This window comes from Mustela lutreola, chromosome 1, assembly GCF_030435805.1.
Source record: "Mustela lutreola isolate mMusLut2 chromosome 1, mMusLut2.pri, whole genome shotgun sequence".
Lineage (NCBI taxonomy): Eukaryota > Metazoa > Chordata > Mammalia > Carnivora > Mustelidae > Mustela > Mustela lutreola.
Genome location: NC_081290.1, coordinates 200,412,569 through 200,431,520, shown reverse-complemented (window position 1 = coordinate 200,431,520; position 18,952 = coordinate 200,412,569). Strand labels below are relative to the sequence as shown.

The 18,952-nt window shown below is 43.3% G+C and overlaps 1 protein-coding gene across 4 annotated transcripts in view; it reads right to left on the bottom strand.

The window, feature by feature from the left end:
- APLP2 (amyloid beta precursor like protein 2) overlaps positions 1-18,952 on the bottom strand; it is an 86,274-nt gene that overhangs the window by 39,101 nt on the left and 28,221 nt on the right. For all 4 annotated transcript variants that reach the window (XM_059185035.1, XM_059185045.1, XM_059185054.1 and 1 more), the window contains exons 2-3: positions 1,854-2,027; positions 861-984 (exon numbers count right to left, since the gene is read on the bottom strand). In XM_059185035.1, coding sequence (XP_059041018.1) covers positions 861-984; positions 1,854-2,027 — 298 coding nt within the window. The remainder of the gene's footprint in view (positions 1-860; positions 985-1,853; positions 2,028-18,952) is intronic.

The following is an 18,952-nucleotide window of genomic DNA, read 5'->3' as shown; positions in this document are numbered from 1 at the left end:
CTAAAATTAAATACATCTACGAACTACCTAGAATGCCCGTTCATGCTGTATCTACATTAATCCTATCATGCATCATCAAAAATCAATTACTTTGACCTTTTAAGCTTCTATGACCATATCTGCTCCTGAATCACCCAGATGACACACACATGTGAGTACGTATGGATGCCTCAGTGACGCATGGTTAGGACTAGGCAGGCAGTAACTAGGCAAGCGTGGGAAACTACTGTTTCTGGGGAATAAAAATTTCTTGCTCAGTTTTAGTCAAGTTAGCTCTATTAACACCAACCACAGGGTCAGACAACCCCACAGCGGTCATGGGCCCTTCAGAACAGCAGGCAGCACAGGGCAGAGCCCAGGCCTCCCTAATCGTGTGCACGGGGAGCTGAGTCACTTCTCCTGAAAACTCCCACAAGTCTGGCCTCGCCAGCAATACAGGCTCTCAGTACCTTGCCAAATGTGTGTAGGACAAAGTAAGAGGAAGAGAAGCCTCCATTCCTTGGGCTACTCAGTACATCTCACTACTACGACTGGAACACAGGAATTTCAAACATCAGTGTGAGGCAAAAGCTGGGCTGCTCCCAGGACAACACCCTGACTCACATCGTGCAAAAAGCCCAGCATTAAAACACAGGATGCCCACCGATGGGAGAGGTCATGACCATCAAAGATAAATCAACCATCTACCCTAGAAAGCAGTAAATAATGAAAAAAGGAGGCCCACAATACACTCCTGCAGCCCTTGGCTTCTTAACTAATGTAGAAATTTCACTGTGAGGCCAGAGAACATTAAATGTAAAAATGAGCAACGTCCCCGTCCTGGAGGTTCCTGTAACCAAGAGCATCTAAGCGACACTCACCAAGACACTTGAAAGGGATCACGATGTGCGTCTTGCACTGTTTTTTGTCCCTCCGGCACCAATTGTCAACACTGACAGGCTCATTTGCTTCCATCACGTTTGTGATCTGTAGCTCTGGATACATCTGCAAAGAAAAGAAAACACACGCAAAATAAATGTACTTGATCCATAATAAATGGACATTCGTTTGCAAGTAAGGATGCCCGGTGTCATGTCATCATTAAGCTCTATAAATCTCAACTTCCACTCTCCTACTCCTGGTTCTAACTGAACTCATCCAATAAAAGAATACTGTAAGTATTAGTTTCCTTTTGACAGGTTGATTTTTGACCACTTCTAATGTGTTCTCTAAAAAAAATAAAAAGGAATCTTTATTTAAGGTTTAAATAAGGATTTAATCTTTTATTTATTTTTGTAAAAGCAGTAAGCTCTAGACCCAAAATAAATCTATTAGGTATCAAGTCCACTTGTAGGATGCACATAAATAGCGGAGAAGAAATAAAAGGCAAGTCCATGGAAATGTCTGCTGATGAAATTAGAGAATAATACTTTAACTCAGGCCCTCCATGCTAATCTTGGTAAGAATCTAAAACATCCCACATCCCTTCCGAGGTCAAGGTTTGACCCAAAAGGTAAGTTGAGTCGGATCTGAGATTATCATTTCCAATACTGTGACTTTCTATCAGGAAGTAGAAAACCAAGAGAACCAGGCTTTACTAGCATAAACATGACATGCTGACATGTCTGGCCTCACAGTGGGAAGCAGAGAGAACCAGGCTTTACTTGTATGAGTCCCGCCCAGTCTCTGTACTATTTTCCCTCCCAAAAGAACCAAGAGCTCGCAGCGCACATGAGACAAGTCTGTCCCATCATATATATTTAGAAATAAAAGGCCCGGGCTCTGTCATCAGCAAGTTGGTCTTCTAAGGTAAAGAGTTTCAAGCTTGACCCAGAAGAAAAAAGCCATTTTCCCATTCTAGAAAACACTCTTACCTCCTGACAGTACTGAAGAACTTCTTCTTTTGTTCCAAAGCAGCTCTTAGTGCCTGTTGGGTCCGGTTCCCATTTTCCAGTCTGAATATTCACATGCATATTTAACTTCCCACAAAACATTGCAATTTGAGGCTCCGCGACAGCAAATCCTGTTCCGGCATTGGCTGCAAGAGCCTAGCGAAGGGGGGAAAAATATCCATGTTTACTCCAAAAAAGCTGGCACGAAGGCACACAATGGCTTGTGTGACAAGAACTGATCTTTTAAAATTTCATTATTTATTATTTTTATCTTCATAAACAAATAATTTTCCTAGGAGTTAGGCCAGAAAAAACAACTGTTGGACTTAAACGATCAAAGCAAAAGGTCAATGGAAAATCTAACCCCCACTCCCCACCTGGATACTTCTAACTTGGGAGCCTATAACCCAACCGTGATTAGGAAGCCACAAAAGTACAGAATGGCTAAAGTTCCAGTAATTCACTCACTCAAAATTTTGTTAAACAGCTGCCAACAATTTGCAAAGCAACATGCTAAATGCCTAGGTCACAAGAGTGAGCAAAAAGTTGTTGTCTCTGCTCACATGGGGCTTACAGTCTAGCCCAAGAGTCCATACTCACACATAAGAAAAGTGTGATCACATTCCTAGATGTCCTACAAAGGAAAAGAACCCAATGCTGAAGCCGCAGACCGGAAGGCAACTGAACTTAGGGTGGGGTACAGAGGTGGTCAGAGAAGCCTCCTGAAGAGCAGTGCTTGTGAGGTTCCCATGTGGAGAGAAAGCAGAGGCAGACAGCAAGTAGAAGGACGGAGAGGCACGCAGGGACAAGCCTACACAGTGTGTGGACCACAAAAGGAACAGTGTATCACTGTATCACTGAGGTGCTGGGAGGTTTTAAGCACAAAATTAGTATTTTCAAAATGCAGCTGCGATACTTTTTCCTGGTTGCAGGATGGCAAAGAGATTGAAGGGGAACAAGCATATGCAGGGGATGGCTCAGGAAGCTGGAGTTGCGGACTCGGGAGAGCAGGGGGAGAGGGAAGATGGTACCTTGGACTGAAGGCAGTACAGCAGAGAAACAGATATGAGAGGAGAGACAACACAAGGGGCAAGACTTGGCAACAGATTCATTGGGCGGGGGGGAGATGTCAAGCATGGCTTGCATCCCTCAGTGACGGACGGTATCATTCGTGGAAGCAGAACACTAAAAGGGATTTCATGAACAATTTTATCTTATATTAGATAAAAATAATCAATGATTCCATTATGTTTCTTTGGTTAGTGTCCTCTTCTTTGTGAAAAAATCATAGCCACTAACAGATCACAAATTACAGGTGAGAAATAACATTCAGGCATTATAACAGGTAAGGGTCCTAACAAAGTCTCCTGTTCTAGAGAAAACAGGCATCCCAGCACCTAGAATTATGTCAATAATGATGGCTACATCCACAATGGAGTTTTGCAGTCTCCCCTAATGTAAATGTTCTTTCAAAATAAAAATTAAAGAGTTTTTTAAAATGTTAAAAACTGGGCACCTGGGAGGCTCAGTCGTTAGGCAGCTGCCTTCTGCTCGGGTCATGATCCCAGAGTTCTGGGATCCAGGCCCACACTGGGCTCCCTGCTCCCCCTGCTTGTGTTCCCTCTCTCTCTGGTGTCTCTGTCAAATTAATAAATGAAATCTTTAAAACATAAGAAAATAAAATGTTAAAAACTTGGTGTATAGGGTTAAAGACTGTATGGTCTACTGTGTTGCTCTTTTTAAAATGAGCAATTAACATAAAATGGTTTTTCAATTAACAGAAAGGGTAGCTTTGACTTTTTAATATATGGAAAATATGCGCTTTCTAAGCAACTCTCATTTATTTGTGCTGATGGATGATATGGACATTAATGGTCCTTCCAATCAGGAGACTGATTCTGAAACACATTATGATCTTTCCTCCAGGAAAAATTCGCCAGCCTCCACACATTTAGCGTAGGAGCTTATTAAAATAAGCCAACTTTCGACCAGGACAAGAGAAGAAAGCACAGACACTTGTTGGGTAACTGGGAGAAAGCTAATTTGGGTTGAAAATATTGCCAAGATCAATCAGGGTTGAAAAAAATACCTCAATTAAATCCAAAGAAGAGAACAATTAGCAACTTTATCAACTGGAATTGACTGTAGTCCTACTGTGACGATTAATCATTTATTAAAAGAGAAGGCAGATCTAAGGATTCCAGATAACTGCATATAAAGCTATAGGCTGATAAGAAAAAGAGAAGAGGGGCGCCTGGCTGACACAGCCAGCAGAATCAAGCAACTCCTGATCTCAGGGCTGTGAGTTCAGACCCCATGCTGGGTGTAGAGATTACTTAAAATCTTTAGAAAAAAGAAAAAGAACATTCAAGGATACCTGTGGAAAGGAACACACATTTATTTACAGGCAATACTCTAATGGTGTATTAATTCAAACCAATCATTAAGAGGGGTAAAGACACACAAGACAGGTATGTTTAATTCTCACCCTGAGTTCAAAACATGTATCAAAATGCCTCTTCTATTGGCCGTTCTGCTTTTGAGAGCCATATCGAAGGATTATGGCTAGAATGCTAGATTACAATATGGAGGAAAATGGATATACATAAATGTGTTAATACCGAGAAAAAGGCAAGGAAACCCCAAGGAACACTTTTATCAACCGAAACCAGTGTTTCCCTAAGTTCTTTCCTTCCTACTTCAAAAGCCCAGACAGAAATAAAGAAAACTGAGAGATGATAAAATAAAAGCAAAAAAGCCAAAGCATAGGCCAAAAGGAAAGTGTTTCCTAAATCTGCTATAATTAATCCATCACAGTTAAATCTAAAAGATGTGGAACAAGAATTCCTAAAGGCTCTCTATGGCTTTGTATATTTTATTTATTTTTAAAAAGACTTTTTTAAAGGGGCAGAGGGACAGAGTCTTAAGCAGGTTCCATACTCGGAGCAGAGGCTAACACAGGGCTCGATCTCATGACCCTGAGGTCATGACCTGAGTTGAAATCAAAAGTCTGATACTGAAATGCCTGAGCCACCCAGGCATCCCTTTAAGATTTTAAGTAATCTCTACCCCCAGCATGAGGCTCGAACCTACAACCCTGAGATCAAGAGTCGCACACTCCACTGATTGAGCCAGTCAGGAGCCCCTGGCCTTGTATATTTTAACATTAAAAGCAGCTATTACACAAATGGGATTTCGGGTGTGGCAGAACAACCTGGAGGAGGGAGGGCTAACCTCTTAAATTCTAAACATGAAATCATGTTTAGACTCTAAGAAACAGTGTCGATTAGTTATGTGAGCTCGCCCAAGCCACAGACGTGGCGCGGTCCAAAGTGTGCCGGCAGCCACTTACCAGCACCAAAGATTATGTTCCACATGTTACTCATTATGGCTGCTGGCTAAAAGACCGCAAGAGTTCCAACTGTATAAATGTTCAGTTTATGGGTCAACCACGAAGGTCAATACATCAGTGATGAGTGCATTTGATCTTTGTGCTGAGATGGTCAGTCGAAACTGCCAGAGGTTAAAGCAACAGGAAGAGGCAGCGAAGAGGCAGCAGCCCCTCACGTCGGTTACCATCAAGAAAGGAGAGTAACTGGCATCACTCCAGACAGCTAATACGCGGCCATGATTCACTTTTGAGTTCAGAAAGATTAATCCTTGTGGTCATAAGAGACTCTCAGGAAGGTATCATCTGAAATATAAAAAGCCTCTGTGGACCATGTCTAGGAACCAACCAATCAAACAGATGCCAACCTTACCTAGACTATGGCAGATCGGTTTTGTTCCTCTGAAAACGCTCTTATTCAATGTGCCTCCATTTTCTGAAGCACACACGGGGCGTGGATCCACTACATCAATGTACAAATCAATCTGTTTCCTGATCTAACATGTTACAAATGGGACTGCACTACCAAGTCAGCACTTCTGATATCCTGTGAACCTGGAATCCTCTACGAAAGAAAATTAATGCCCCCTTTGGCACTTAAGCCAGTCCTTGTGATCTATGCACACTGCAGCACTTTTAAGGCTTTGAAAACAAATTGCATCAATTGCTTCCCAGCCCAGTGCTTCCATTTAACTTAATAATTTATTCTTAATAAGAAATTCCATTTTATTAATTTGGTTCAGGGAAAAGAGTTCAGCTTTACAAGGACAGAAACTCAAACTTGGTAAAAAGTGCTTCTAGTAACTTGGTTGAAAACCTGGTGTGGCTTAAGGCCATAAATAAATTTAAGTAAATCTAAATCTGAGCCTAACTTAAATGAGGGCCTTTAATCATCATCTCAAGAGACGCAGCTCCTGGGCCCACCTCAGCCCCACGGCCTTTCACGAAGGGGCTCAGGACCCACGCAGCAGCATTCCTAGTCCAAAGCGAAATGCAAGCCCTGTTATTTCCTTCCTCACTGAAGCAATCATCTCAGAATCTCATCTGGCTCTGGGGTTTGGGGAAGTGCCTGCTGTGGAGGGAGCATCTTCTGAAGAGGGAGCATCTTCTGAAGAGGGCGGTTTTATCCCTCTTACTGAGTGAATCATGTTTCCTCGGACAGGAAGTTGCCCCATTACAAGCAGGCAAGCGCTCCAGCTCAGCACTGGGAAAGCCTTAACACAGTCCCAGTATGAATCGATACTGACTGAAGCTTGCCTTTGTAACATCTAGTTAGCACCTGCGCAGCGGCGACTAATCAAAGACCTTCCATTTGTAAAGAAAAAGTCAGCAAAAGGATAGTCAATTCTTTAAAGGGTGCCATGATCCTATACATTGATTCCTGTTTGTTCAAGTTCTGCCTGGCATTTCATGATTCCTAAGTTAAAGTGACTTAAATATGTGCCCACCAACTTCCACATAAGATTTACTTAATTGAGCAAAGTTTTTTTTTTTTTTTAAAGCTTTTATTTATTAATTTGACAGAGAGAAATCACAAGTAGATGGAGAGGCAGCCAGAGAGAGAGAGAGAGATAGGGAAGCAGGCTCCCTGCTGAGCAGAGAGCCCGATGCGGGACCCGATCCCAGGACCCTGAGATCATGACCTGAGCCGAAGGCAGCGGCTTAACCCACTGAGCCACGCAGGCGCCCCTTGAGCGCCCCTTGAGCAAAGTTTTTAAAAAGGTATCATTTCGGGGCGCCTGGGTGGCTCAGTGGGTTAAGCTGCTGCCTTCGGCTCAGGTCATGATCCCAGGGACCTGGGATCGAGTCCCGCATCGGGCTCTCTGCTCAGCAGGGAGCCTGCTTCCTCCTCTCTCTCTGCCTGCCTCTCTGCCTACTTGTGATCTCTGTCTGTTAAATAAATAAATAAAATCTTTAAAAAAAAAAAAAAAAAAAAAAAAGGTATCATTTCAAGGTATTCCTGAAACACTGTTATGACTACAAAGGAAAAAAAATTACTGCCCAGTGGACACAGGGACACTTCCCTCACCAGCAGTAAGCTAGCTGGTAAGAGAGCAGATGAGAAAAATGGCGAGGCTCTCCCATTTCGGAAGACGAAGGAGAAATGCCAAGTAAATTCAACACCAGAGCAAGACAGGATCCTGGGACAGGAAAGCGACATTAGTGAGAAAACTGGAGTAATTATATGGATAAGGTCTGAGTCAGTTAGTAATTGTGTAATAGTGTTAATTTCCCAGTTTTAACAATTGCACCACGATTGTGTCAGATGTGAAGATTAGGGGAAGTCCGAAAAGGGTACATACAGGGGAACTCTGTAGACTTTCTGCAACTTTGAGAAAACTCTAAAGTTAGTTCAAAATAAAGTGGTTTGCGTTTTTAAAAATCTTGTTCATGGGGTGCCTGGGTGGCTCAGTGGGTTAAAGCCTCTGCCTTCGGCTCAGGTCATGATCCCAGGGTCCTGGGATGGAGCTCTCTGCTCAGCAGGGAGTCTGCTCCCTCCTCTCTATCTGCCTGCCTCTCTGCCTATTTGTAAGCTCAGTCTGTCAAATAAATAAACAAACTGTTAAAAAAAATCTTGTTCATCACCTGCCTGAATTTTGACTCTGGCTACATGGTTCCAATCCATCACAAAGAGAAGACACACTTCTAGGCTAGGCTACTAGCCAGCTATGATCCGAGAAGCCAATACGTGAAAAACAAACTATTCTGAACACACGAGCGTACATCCTAATAGAGTAAAATCCAGGTGTACACATAATAAAATCTCTCCAGTGGGAGAAGAGAGCCTAATACATATGAAAGTCCACTTTCGTTACTGTCAAAAGGATGACTGGAGTTTGGAGCCTCTAGCATATCTTCATCAGCAGTAAAGAAGTGAAATTTTCAATATAAAACAAGCTTCAAACATTTCAATCCACTATTTAATAAAATAGCAGGATTCATGTTAAGCATTTTCCAATTTTAGCAGCAAACTGAGAAAACCTGTCCTTAAAAGTGACAGTTTGTATTACACCAACTGAAAATCCTTAGCTGTTTTTTTTTTTTTTTTAAACATTTGGACTTAATTCTAATTAGAAACTGGTGAATTAGGTTTAGGGCAAAAAACTGAATGCAAAAAGCCATTATTCTTCCACTGACATATGCCAGCTGTTAGGTATTATTTTCATAGACAGTAATTTATACAAATAATCTCTGCTTTATTAGAGCTTTAAATATTAAAGTATAAATGAGGTATCATTTCTAAGATTAAAATGGTTTAGACTGTCTCCAAGGCTTTTTATAGGAACACAGTAATTTGTTCATCTGGATTATACTGGTTGGTAAGGATCCAAGTCCCAAGATTTAAGAGAGGTCTGTTATGTGTCCCCAAGATGAGAACAAAGAGTCTTCTATAAAGGAAGTTATTGAAAAATACATAAACACATAAAATATTTTACATTAAAAAAAAAAAGAATAGCATTTATGGATCTAAAATTCCCAAGTGTACGGGTTCTGCACTGGCTCCTGTGTTTCTTTCCAACTGCCCATAATAGGAACTCTAATAAGAAACTGATTTCAGAAGGTACGAAGACATGCCTGGACCAACCATCCATCCTCAGCCCATTCCACCCGACCTCACAGGGAAGTGCCTGAGGTGTGCCCAAGGGCAAGGTGGCAGACAATGACTGCGTTTCAGCCCCATCACTGACGAGCTGTGCCATCTTTGGCAGGTCCCCTAACCTCTCTGGCCCTCAGTTTCTTCATCTCTAAGAAGCTGACAACAGAACTGCTCACCATAGTCTTGTCCTGATGTGTAAATGAGTTAAGATATGCAAAGTGCTGGAAAGAGTGCTTGTTCTATAGAAAAGAGTTCTTCAAACATTGGTGGCCGTTGTTATCAGGCTTTAAATTCCTTTATTTGGAAAACAGGACTCCTAACATACCTTCGCCTCTCAGGCTTGTTTGGGGATTAAATGAAGACACTGCCCAGAAGCAAGGAAGCCTGATACTTGCCACAGAGCAAGCATTCAGAGGGTAACCTCGTTATCGTAGGTGGCTCCTCAACATTCAGTTCTCTCCAGCTACCACTGCAGCACTGGGGCTGAAATTCCGAGTGTGCAGGGAAGAACCCCTGAAGTCCCCCTGGCACTAGGCATCCTCCCCAAATCCAGGACAGCATGAAATGGGCTTCAAAGACTGCACAGGCCTTTTTTGCCTATTAAATCTGGACATACTTCAAGAAGGCTGCAGTAATGCACCACATTTTCTTCTGTGGGAATTCAGGTTGACATGAACAATTTAATACCGCCCCACCATTTAGAAGAAAATCACCGGGAGTTGCTGGCTTCCTGGCCCTGGTCCAGCTTCCGGCTGGCACGGAAGCCAGGTCAAGATGAATCTGCAGTTACTACTGAGACACTGCTGTGATCAAAAGAGCACGATGTAAAAGTTATTTCTCTGGATTTGTATTCTTGAGAGCATATTCCCCCTCAACTTACTAGCTACCCAACCCCATGGAATGGGGTTAGTTTTCGCTTCTGTGCAACATAAATACGGTGCTACCCAAATTTTGGGTATTATAATAAACGACACCCACAGTATTTGAACTTTGGTTCACAGTTAACACTACAACAGACAAAACTCTACTTTCCTGACACTCCCGATGCCTAAGGACCATGGCTTGGAAACGAAGACGACGGCTTCCTCACAAATAGGAATCTGCAGGATTCCAGAGGCAGGCCATATTCCGGTCCTATGTTGAAGGCATGCTAACTGCAGAGGCCAGAAAGCTAGCAGGCTTGAGTATTAATATAAGATGATCTAAATGGGTGTGAACTTGGGCTTCACCTCTGAACTCGCTGGCCAGCATTAGTTGGTTCTTTACTGAGGGTGCTAAATAAATAGCGCGTGCGGGGTCAGGGGAATGTGTAAGGGATATGCTTCTTAAACCTTAAAAGAGGGAAATGATTTTAAGTAACAAACATCCAGAAGTACTACTGATTAAATATTAATGATTAACATCCATTCTAAATCATTCCTACTAATTCACGGATGATAGAAATAATACCAAAAAAGAACCAAACCAACAGAAGAAACAATACAAATGACTGCGGGGTAAGGGAGTGCTCTGTAGGCTACCCAAGCACAGAGCCGGCAATATTCTCAGAAATTATAAACATGCTTCCTCTGGCTAATCAAATGCTTTTATAATACTGTTTATTTCAAGTGCATTAAGTCATAACCATTAAAAATGAGGCACTAGGGTTCCTGGGTGGCTCGGTGGTTAAGCCGCTGCCTTCGGCTCAGGTCATGATCTCAGGGTCCTGGGATCGAGTCCCGCGTCGGGCTCTCTGCTCTGCAGGGAGCCTGCTTCCTCCTCTCTCTCTCTCTCTCTCTCTGCCTGCCTCTCTGCCTACTTGTGATTTCTCTCTGTCAAATAAATAAATAAAATCTTTAAAAAAAAAAAAAAAATGAGGCACTATTTTAGCATTTTTCAATTATCTCATGTACCTAATGTAGTAAATTGCATCTCCCTTAAAATATTCTATTTCATTTCACTAAAATAGATATTCAACTTAGTGATTTTACCAAAGCTAAGTTGGGAAACTATCCACACATCAGCTTTGGCTAAAACGCTGACTTCCAGAAGTTTCCACCACAAACATGAATAGCTAATGTCAGGGATCTGAAATTGATTCCACTAGGTCTCCTTTCCTGTACTGTTATCGAGGAAAGATAAGAGCTCAGGTCATGATCTCGGAGTCCTGGGACTGAGCCCCGCCATGGGCTGCCAGCTCAGCAGGGAGTCTGCTTGTCCCTCTGTCCCTCCCCCAGGCTCGTGTTCTTGCTGGCTCTTAAATCAATTAAAATCCTTAAAAATGAAAACAAAAACAAATCCATGCAACTGAAAACATTCAGGTCTTAATATGTAAGATGGCTTTTATTTGCCTTTTAAAGTGGAGGTTGCCTAACACTCATTAGAGGGCTAATAAGATTCTGGACAAGTTTTCAATGGCCTGAAAAATAAGGGTCTGGTGTGCACATGTGTGTGCGTGCACCTGAATGTATAAGGATATGGAATTGCTGTCTTCTCTTGAGGAAAGAGTGCTCTGAATTCTACGATTATTTTTATCTTTTGTTTTAAAATTTTTTATAAAATGAAAGCAATAGTAAGCTGATAGTATTATTAAGAATTAATGGCCTAATCTAAAAATTTCTTAATTTTTTACTTTTTCATGAAAACCAAAGGCTTGGTGCTTTATTTCTGAGGTTCTGTAATGTTGAAAGTCAATAAAGGGCAGCAATCCTTAGATGAGTAACCCATATCTGTTTACGACCAGAAAATAAGACATTTTGCCAAAATGACTTCTACAGAGCAGAGGGGGAGGACATTACATTTTAAATTACGAATGGCACTGTCTATGTGCTGTTCTGCCAAACACTTTACTACGTTTACTAGGTGCAAGCCATATTCAGATACCAACCATGATGAAGCAAATTACTTTAACTTCTAATGTCCATTAAAACAAACGTGAAAGTAACAAAAATACCAAAGAGCTCCACCCTCCCCCCAAGTTCAAAGCAAGTCAAAAAGGCATCTTTCCTATGATTTATGTAGCATTTAAATTTAAAAGTAAATACAGACTGGATTATCAGCTCACACCAGATCTGCTTGCAGACAATGATTCTTCCTGTCTGGGACCCGTGCCCATGTGCATTATTGTAATTATCAGCAATTTAAAAAAATAAAGTAATAAAGCTAGTATGAACTGCTGGTCGGTATGTTTACTGCTCACTGCCTCGACCATTAATTAACCTTCCTGGGTTCAAGCCACTGGAACTCCTAAATAAATGCATCAAGGAGAAAGGGAAACACTCCGTGCAAGTAAAAAGAATGAATAAAAGGACGTAATAAGTGTGGGTGTGAACACACACAAACACGAAGGCACCCTCACCATGGAAGTACGACCCCACTTTGTGCCACCTGTCAGGTGGGCTTCTGGGGAGCTGCGTCCACTCTTGCCCTGCCTGATCCATCCCCCCAACATTCTGAATCAGCACAAGTCAGAATACATCAATCACTCCTCTGTGCCGGGAAAGATTCAACCGCTCCATCACCCAGCTCTGGGCTAGCACCACCCTTCTGGTCCATGCAGGGCCTTTCCTGCCTCAGGGCTCTCCACCTCAAGCACTCCGGTCCCCTGTGCTTCCCCCAGCAGGCACATTCTCAACTGTCAAGACTCCTCTCAAAAGTGCACCCTCTGCAGGCCCTTCCTGAGGACAGTCCTCACCCCACTGGCTGTTTTCCCTTCCCCTCAAGCAATCTAAACTCCCTTGCCAAGCCACCTGCAGGCAGGTCCCTTCTGCTAGAATGTGAGGTCAAGGGGAAAGGCCTCCTACGGTTTTCTTCCCATGGTATGTGGAAACATCTGGAAACTGGACCGAGGATACAGTAAGTAGTCATCTAGAGCCAAATAAGTGACTGACTTGAAAGTGCACACTTTTGGTTTTTTTCCAAGACATTTAAACTAGTATTAATTAGCAGATATCACTCAGCATTTTTTTTTTTAAGATTTATTTTAGAGAAAGAGAGCACATGCATGCAAGTGGGAGAGGGGCAGAAGGAGAGGGAAATGGGGCGGGGGTAAGAATCTCAAGCACACTCCTTGATCAACAGAGGAGCCCAATGCAGGGCTCGCTCTCATGCCCCTGAGCTGAGGTCATGACCTGAGCCGAAACCAAGAATTGGATTCTTAGCCAACTAAGGCACCCAGGCAGCCCATCTCTCAGCCATTTCTAAACGATTAACAATATACAAGTTCCAATGAAGAAGATCTATAATGATAAATTAAATGAAAAGAAAAAACTTATGCAGTATAATAAGCTTCCTTCCCCCCGCCCCAAGTAAGCTCTGTGCCCAACGTGGGGACTTGAACTCATGATCCTGAGATCAGGGGTCACATACTCCTGATCTGAGCCAGCCAGATGGCCCCAGAAGTTTCAATTTGTAAACAACAAAAATATTTGCTAAGTACATCCACATACACAAGCTGAAAGGCCACATAACAAAGGCTTGTACTAGAAGAGCAGCCCCCAACCTCAATGGGCCCAAACTCCTGAGAGGCTGCACTTCCAGCCTTTCCTCCACGGACCTCCACATGCTGACTAGCACACTTTATTCCTGTACCCTTTTCAGTCCAGACATTACCTAGTAACTCCCTAGTAAAAAAAGGGGGTCTCTCAGGAGCGCCTGGGGGGCTCAGTCTGTTAAGCATGAGATTCTTGATTTTGGTTTTGGTCAGGATCTCAGGGCGGTGGGATTGAGCCCTGGTCTGGCTTGAGGCTCAATGCAGAGCCTGGTTGAGAGGCTCCCCCTTCCTCTGCCCCTCCCCTCCCCACTCCTCTCTTTCACTCAAAAAAAAGGTGGGGGGGCTTCACTCAGAAACCACCTACCCTATGTTCATGCACTCACATCCCCCTGCCCTAGTGGTCAAATCAATACTCCTACTTACACTATCATAGGAAGGAAAAGTCCTTTGATTACAGTTCCTTTCTTGGGCCTCTATTTCCCCTCTTAGAGACAGCAACTGCACCTTTCCTTTCACTTGCTTGGTTTCACAGGTGCTCATCACTCAGGCTCTGAGGCTGTGAGAAAGGTCTGCAAAGCTCCCTCAGGGCAGCCTGACACAAGAGGTGATCCAGTGGTTTCCATTCCGTTTCTCTGAAAGACGGGCCTCCCCTAGGCCTGTCATTTTCCTATTTCAGAGACACTGATTATTCTCTAGACCTGCGCACAGCTGCCGTTCCTGGGGCTTGGATCACAAACTCCCTCCCCCTTCCTCCTGTTCCTGACTCCGTCCTTTCCTCTGTCCTGGCTTACTGCCTAGCACCTCTGACAGCTGCCCAAGAAAGGGTGCATGGCAGAAGTTTCAAACATGATGGGTCTCAAATAAAGTTTTTATTTTATATACACACTTTAGCACTAATTTGGATGAGAATTAAATGTAAGCCAGACACAATTTTCCCTCAACATTTAAGGCATGAAGCTACTATCTTCCAGCTTCCAGCACTGCTGCTGATAAAATCTAATGGAAATGTGATTTGGAATCTTCTGTGCAGCTGTTTCTTTCTGTATGAAAGTAAGTTCTAAGATTCTTCCCAATCTCTGCTATTCTGACATTTCAACATAATGTGCCTTTGGTGAGTGGGGTTCTGGCCCCAACCTGAGCTCTCTGCGAACCAAGTCAACCTGGACACACTCAGTCCTACATGTCGTCTCTGTTCTCTTCCTGAAATTCCGACTCTGTCTTCTCAGAGCCTCTACATCAATCCCCTGCTTTTCTTAATTTTCCTTTCTAGGTTCTCAGTGTTCTCTCTGAAAGATTCCTACTATATTTTCAAATTTCTGGTGTCAACGTTTCTCACCTTCAAGAACTCTTACTCGTTCTCTGCCTACTTTTACTACAAATTATGTCACAGGAAGAATGCCCTCCCCTCCTTGAAGTAAGTATCAAGAACTTATCGGAAGTTATTTGTCCCTGCCTGGTCTTCAGGTTGCTTTATCCCCCTTCATCTGTTTTGTTCTTGATCATGTTCATGGAGTTTCCGCACTCCTTGGTGTTCCTAAGCCATCTGATTCAGTATTTAGGAAGAGGCACTAAAATGCTGGTTAGAAAGTTTGGGGTTTTTTTAAAGAGATTCTTTATTGGGATGCCTGGGTAGCTCAGTTGGTTTCGGCTCAGGTCATGATCCCAGCGTCCGGGGATCGAGTCCCACATCGGGCTCCTTGCTCGGCAGGGAGCCTACTTCTCCCTCTGCCTCTGCCTGCCATTCTGTCTGCCTGTGCTCGCTCTCTCTGACAAATAAATAAAAATCTTAAAAAAAAGAGAGAGAGATTCTTTATTTATAGAGAAAGCGTGAGAGCAAGCGAGCACACAAGTGGGAGGGGGTGGGGGGAAAGATAGAAGGGGAGGGACAGCAGACTTCCAGCTGAGTGGGGAGCCCAATCTGGGAGCTGGATCCCAGGACCCTGGAACCATGACATGAACTACAGGCAGATGCTTTAGCTCTGACTGAACTAACTGACTGAACCACCCAGATGCTCCTGACTAGAAGTTTTCTGTATGTGGTTAGGACCAGTCAATGAGTTACCTATCCAGAGCGGAAGGCAGCAAGTTCACTGCCTGGTGCCCACCAGCCTGGCTGTCAGCAGACTGGTGGCCCAGTTAAGGAGACTGCCACTTCTCAGCCTCTCATCTTCTGCTGGGCCTGCTGTCCCCAGGTAAAATCGGGAAATGTCCTCTCCCCGTGCGGGGGTGGGAAGGAGAATGACACAGTGAGAGGGGTATTCCTGGGCTGATTCACACTTAGTTTCAACCTCTTCCCTCACCCACTCAGAAGCCCTGACGCTTCCTGTTCCTCAGTCAAGTCCTGCTCTGCAAATCAGTTTGCTTTCAGTTGGCCTCTCCCCCTACATTTACATTTCAGTTCCTTCTGGTCTGCTAATAACTGTGCTACTCAGGGTCCATCTGCTCTCCATCTTCGAAATTTCTTTCCACTCCTTTGTCCTTGTTGGCTTATTCATACATTAAATACATCGAAAGCTAAGCCACATTCTCTCTCTCACCAGGACAGTCAGAACAACTAGAATCATCCACTTGCATCTTTTGAGATGCAACAATTCAAAAGCTGCCAAATATCGATGTACCTGAAAACTAGAGATAGGAAAGTATGAACAACGAAATCATAAGCGTTTTTTGATTATTTAAACATAATGCCCATTAAGTAAATAAAAGTCTGAACTTTTACTCAAAGATTATTTCACTGAGGGTGCCTGGATGGCTCAGTGGGTTAAGCGTTTGCCTTCTGCTCAGGTCATGATCCCAGGGTCCTGGCACTGAGTCCCACATCAGGCTTCCTGCTCAGCAGGGAGCCTGCTTCTCCCTCTGCCTGCGGCTCCCCTGCTTGTGTGCGCCTTCCTCTCTCTGACAAATAGATAATATCGTTTTAAAAAATGACTCCACTGGATCACTTTGCAATTATGTTATAGTCAACATACTACTGGTTGAAGTATATCCCCACCAAACTCATATTTGAAGTCCTAACTCCCACTACCCCCACATGTGATGTTATCCGGAAATCAGGTCAGGCAGATGTAATTAAGATGAGGTCATACTGGAGAATGGTGGGCCCCTAATCCAATATGACTGATGCCCTTATAAAAACAGAAATGTAAAGAAACACACACACACACACACACACACACACACAGAAAGCCATGTGAATGAAGCCATGCTGCCAAAAGTCATGGAACCTCCAGAAGCTAGGAGAGAGGCCTGAACAGACCCTTTCAAAAGCACTTTCAGAGGGAGCGCCATCCTACCCTCCTAACAACTTGGTCTCAGACGTCTAACCTCCAGAAGAGTCACTACATTGTTCTTCCTTCTGCCGCTCAGTTTGTGGGACTTGTTACAGCAGCCCTAGCAAATGAGTACACTTGTGCAAACTAGTAAGACCCCAGATCCGCATCTGGGGAGCTAACAGTCTTACAGGATCCAGGCACAGAAAAACCCAGAACTACAGTCTAACACGTGCATTATGAATGAGGGGTGAGGAAGTGGAAACTGAGTGCAGTGTAATCTGAGAAGAGCTACAGCAGACACAGGTACAGGGCAGGGCACAGGAGAGAACAGCTGTGTGGGGAGGGGAAGGGCCAAGTCTTCAGAACCTCTCCTCCAGAAAAACTAGGCACGAGCTCTCTTCCAACTCGAGGAAGACTTGCTAGGCATATTTTTGAAGGTAGAAGGGTGCGATGTGGAAGATTAGGTAGAAATAAGGAGGTCAGCTAGGATGCCACTGCATTCCCCCAGGAGAAAGGCTGATGAACACACACCAGGGCAGTGCGCAGGAAAGGGGCTAGAGAAATGTCTAGAGGATTTGAATAAGAGAGATTAAAGAAGCATCAAAATGATGCCAACTTTTTAATTTTGGCAACTAGGGAGCAGTGCCACTACTAACCAAAGGAACTTAAAAGGGCTGGAAGGAGGGGGCTGGAGATGGGTGGACTTCAGACCTGGATACACTGTATTCGAAAGGCACCAGCATCACCACAGTGGCCAACGTGGAGATACTTACCAGACAAAAATACAGGTCAGGACCTCCAGAGGGTAATGTGGGCTGGAATCATGAATTTGCAATTTAGTAACAGGCTGAAAGAATTTTAAGCCCAGAGAATAGGTAGGATCATCTGAGGCAACTATATTTAAAAAGGAGGAGGAGGCACCAGGTGGCTCAGGTGGTTAAGCTCAGGTCATGATCTCAGGGTCCTGGGATCAAGCCCCACATCAGGCTTCCTACTCAACGGGGTGTCTGCTTGTCCATCTCCCTCCTGCTTATGTGTGTGCTCTCTCTCAAATAAAATCTTTAAAAAAAGAAGAGGAAGATACACCAGAAATCAATCAATCTTTCCTTCCTGCACACAGAAGAAAGCCCAAGTGAGGACACAGAGAAAAGGCAGAAACCAACCCTGCTGGCACCCTGATCTTGGACTTTCAGCCTCCAGAAATACAAGAAAATAAATTTCTACATGTAAACCACCCAGTCTGTGGTATTTTGTGATGGTGCCCCTAGCAAACCTAAAACAATCACATCACTATCACACTGTATATGAATAGAGTGTTCAAAGGCAAGTTTGTGCCTTGGCTACATAAGTATAAAAAAATTTTACATTGAAACTAAAACATTTTACAATGCAAATTAATAATTTCCTCACTTTGTAACACGAATATGCAGAAGACTTTAATTAAAAGCATAGTGTGATGTGAACTGGCTACAAAAACTACAAGAAAAATCTGCAGAATAATGTTTGATATGAATTAAATTTAGGCTTGCTTTTCAGTATTTGCAATGTTCCTCTGCGTTGATATTAATAGTACTGAGCTGATACAAGAATTAGTGGATTTATTTAAATAATAGTTCTGAATTTACATACTTCTGTTTCAAGGTGAAACTGATTCTAAGGGCACCTGCGTTGCTCAATCAGTTAAGCACCCAACTCTTGATTTCAGCTCCTGTCACTGACCTCATGGGATCAAAGCCCAGAGTTGAGCTCCACACTCAGCATGGAGTCCACTTGTTCCTCTCTCCCTCTGCTCCTCCCCACAACCTCTGCCACTCACACACAAACAGTTTTTTTTTTAAGATTTCATTTATTTATTTGAGAGAGAAAGAATGAGAGAGAGAGAGAGCACACACGCACACGTGCACCAGAAGAGGGAGGGGCAGGCAGAGGTAGAAGCAGACTCCATGCTGAGCAGGAAGCCCCACACTGGAACTCGATCCTGGGACTCCCAGACCATGACCTGAGCAGAAAACGACTGCTTAACCAACTCAGGCTCAAATAAATATTTTTCTAAAGAAATAAAGAACATGAACCAGTTTTGTCAACAAAGACACAAATATCAAAGGAACAGGATTTTTTTTTAACTCCAGTTATTAGAAAACGTGTATGTCTGGAACAACTTGAGAATGTCTACTTTGCCAACTGTAAATTTCATGAAATCTAAATAAAAATCAAGTATTTCCAATGAAGAGTACCATCCAAGTTGAGATGTGGCTATGAATAGAGGCAGAACTTCAAAGACTTGGTGTGTAAATTTTTAAAAGGCAAAATAACTCAATTTTATTACATGTTGATTTTATAACATGATTATAC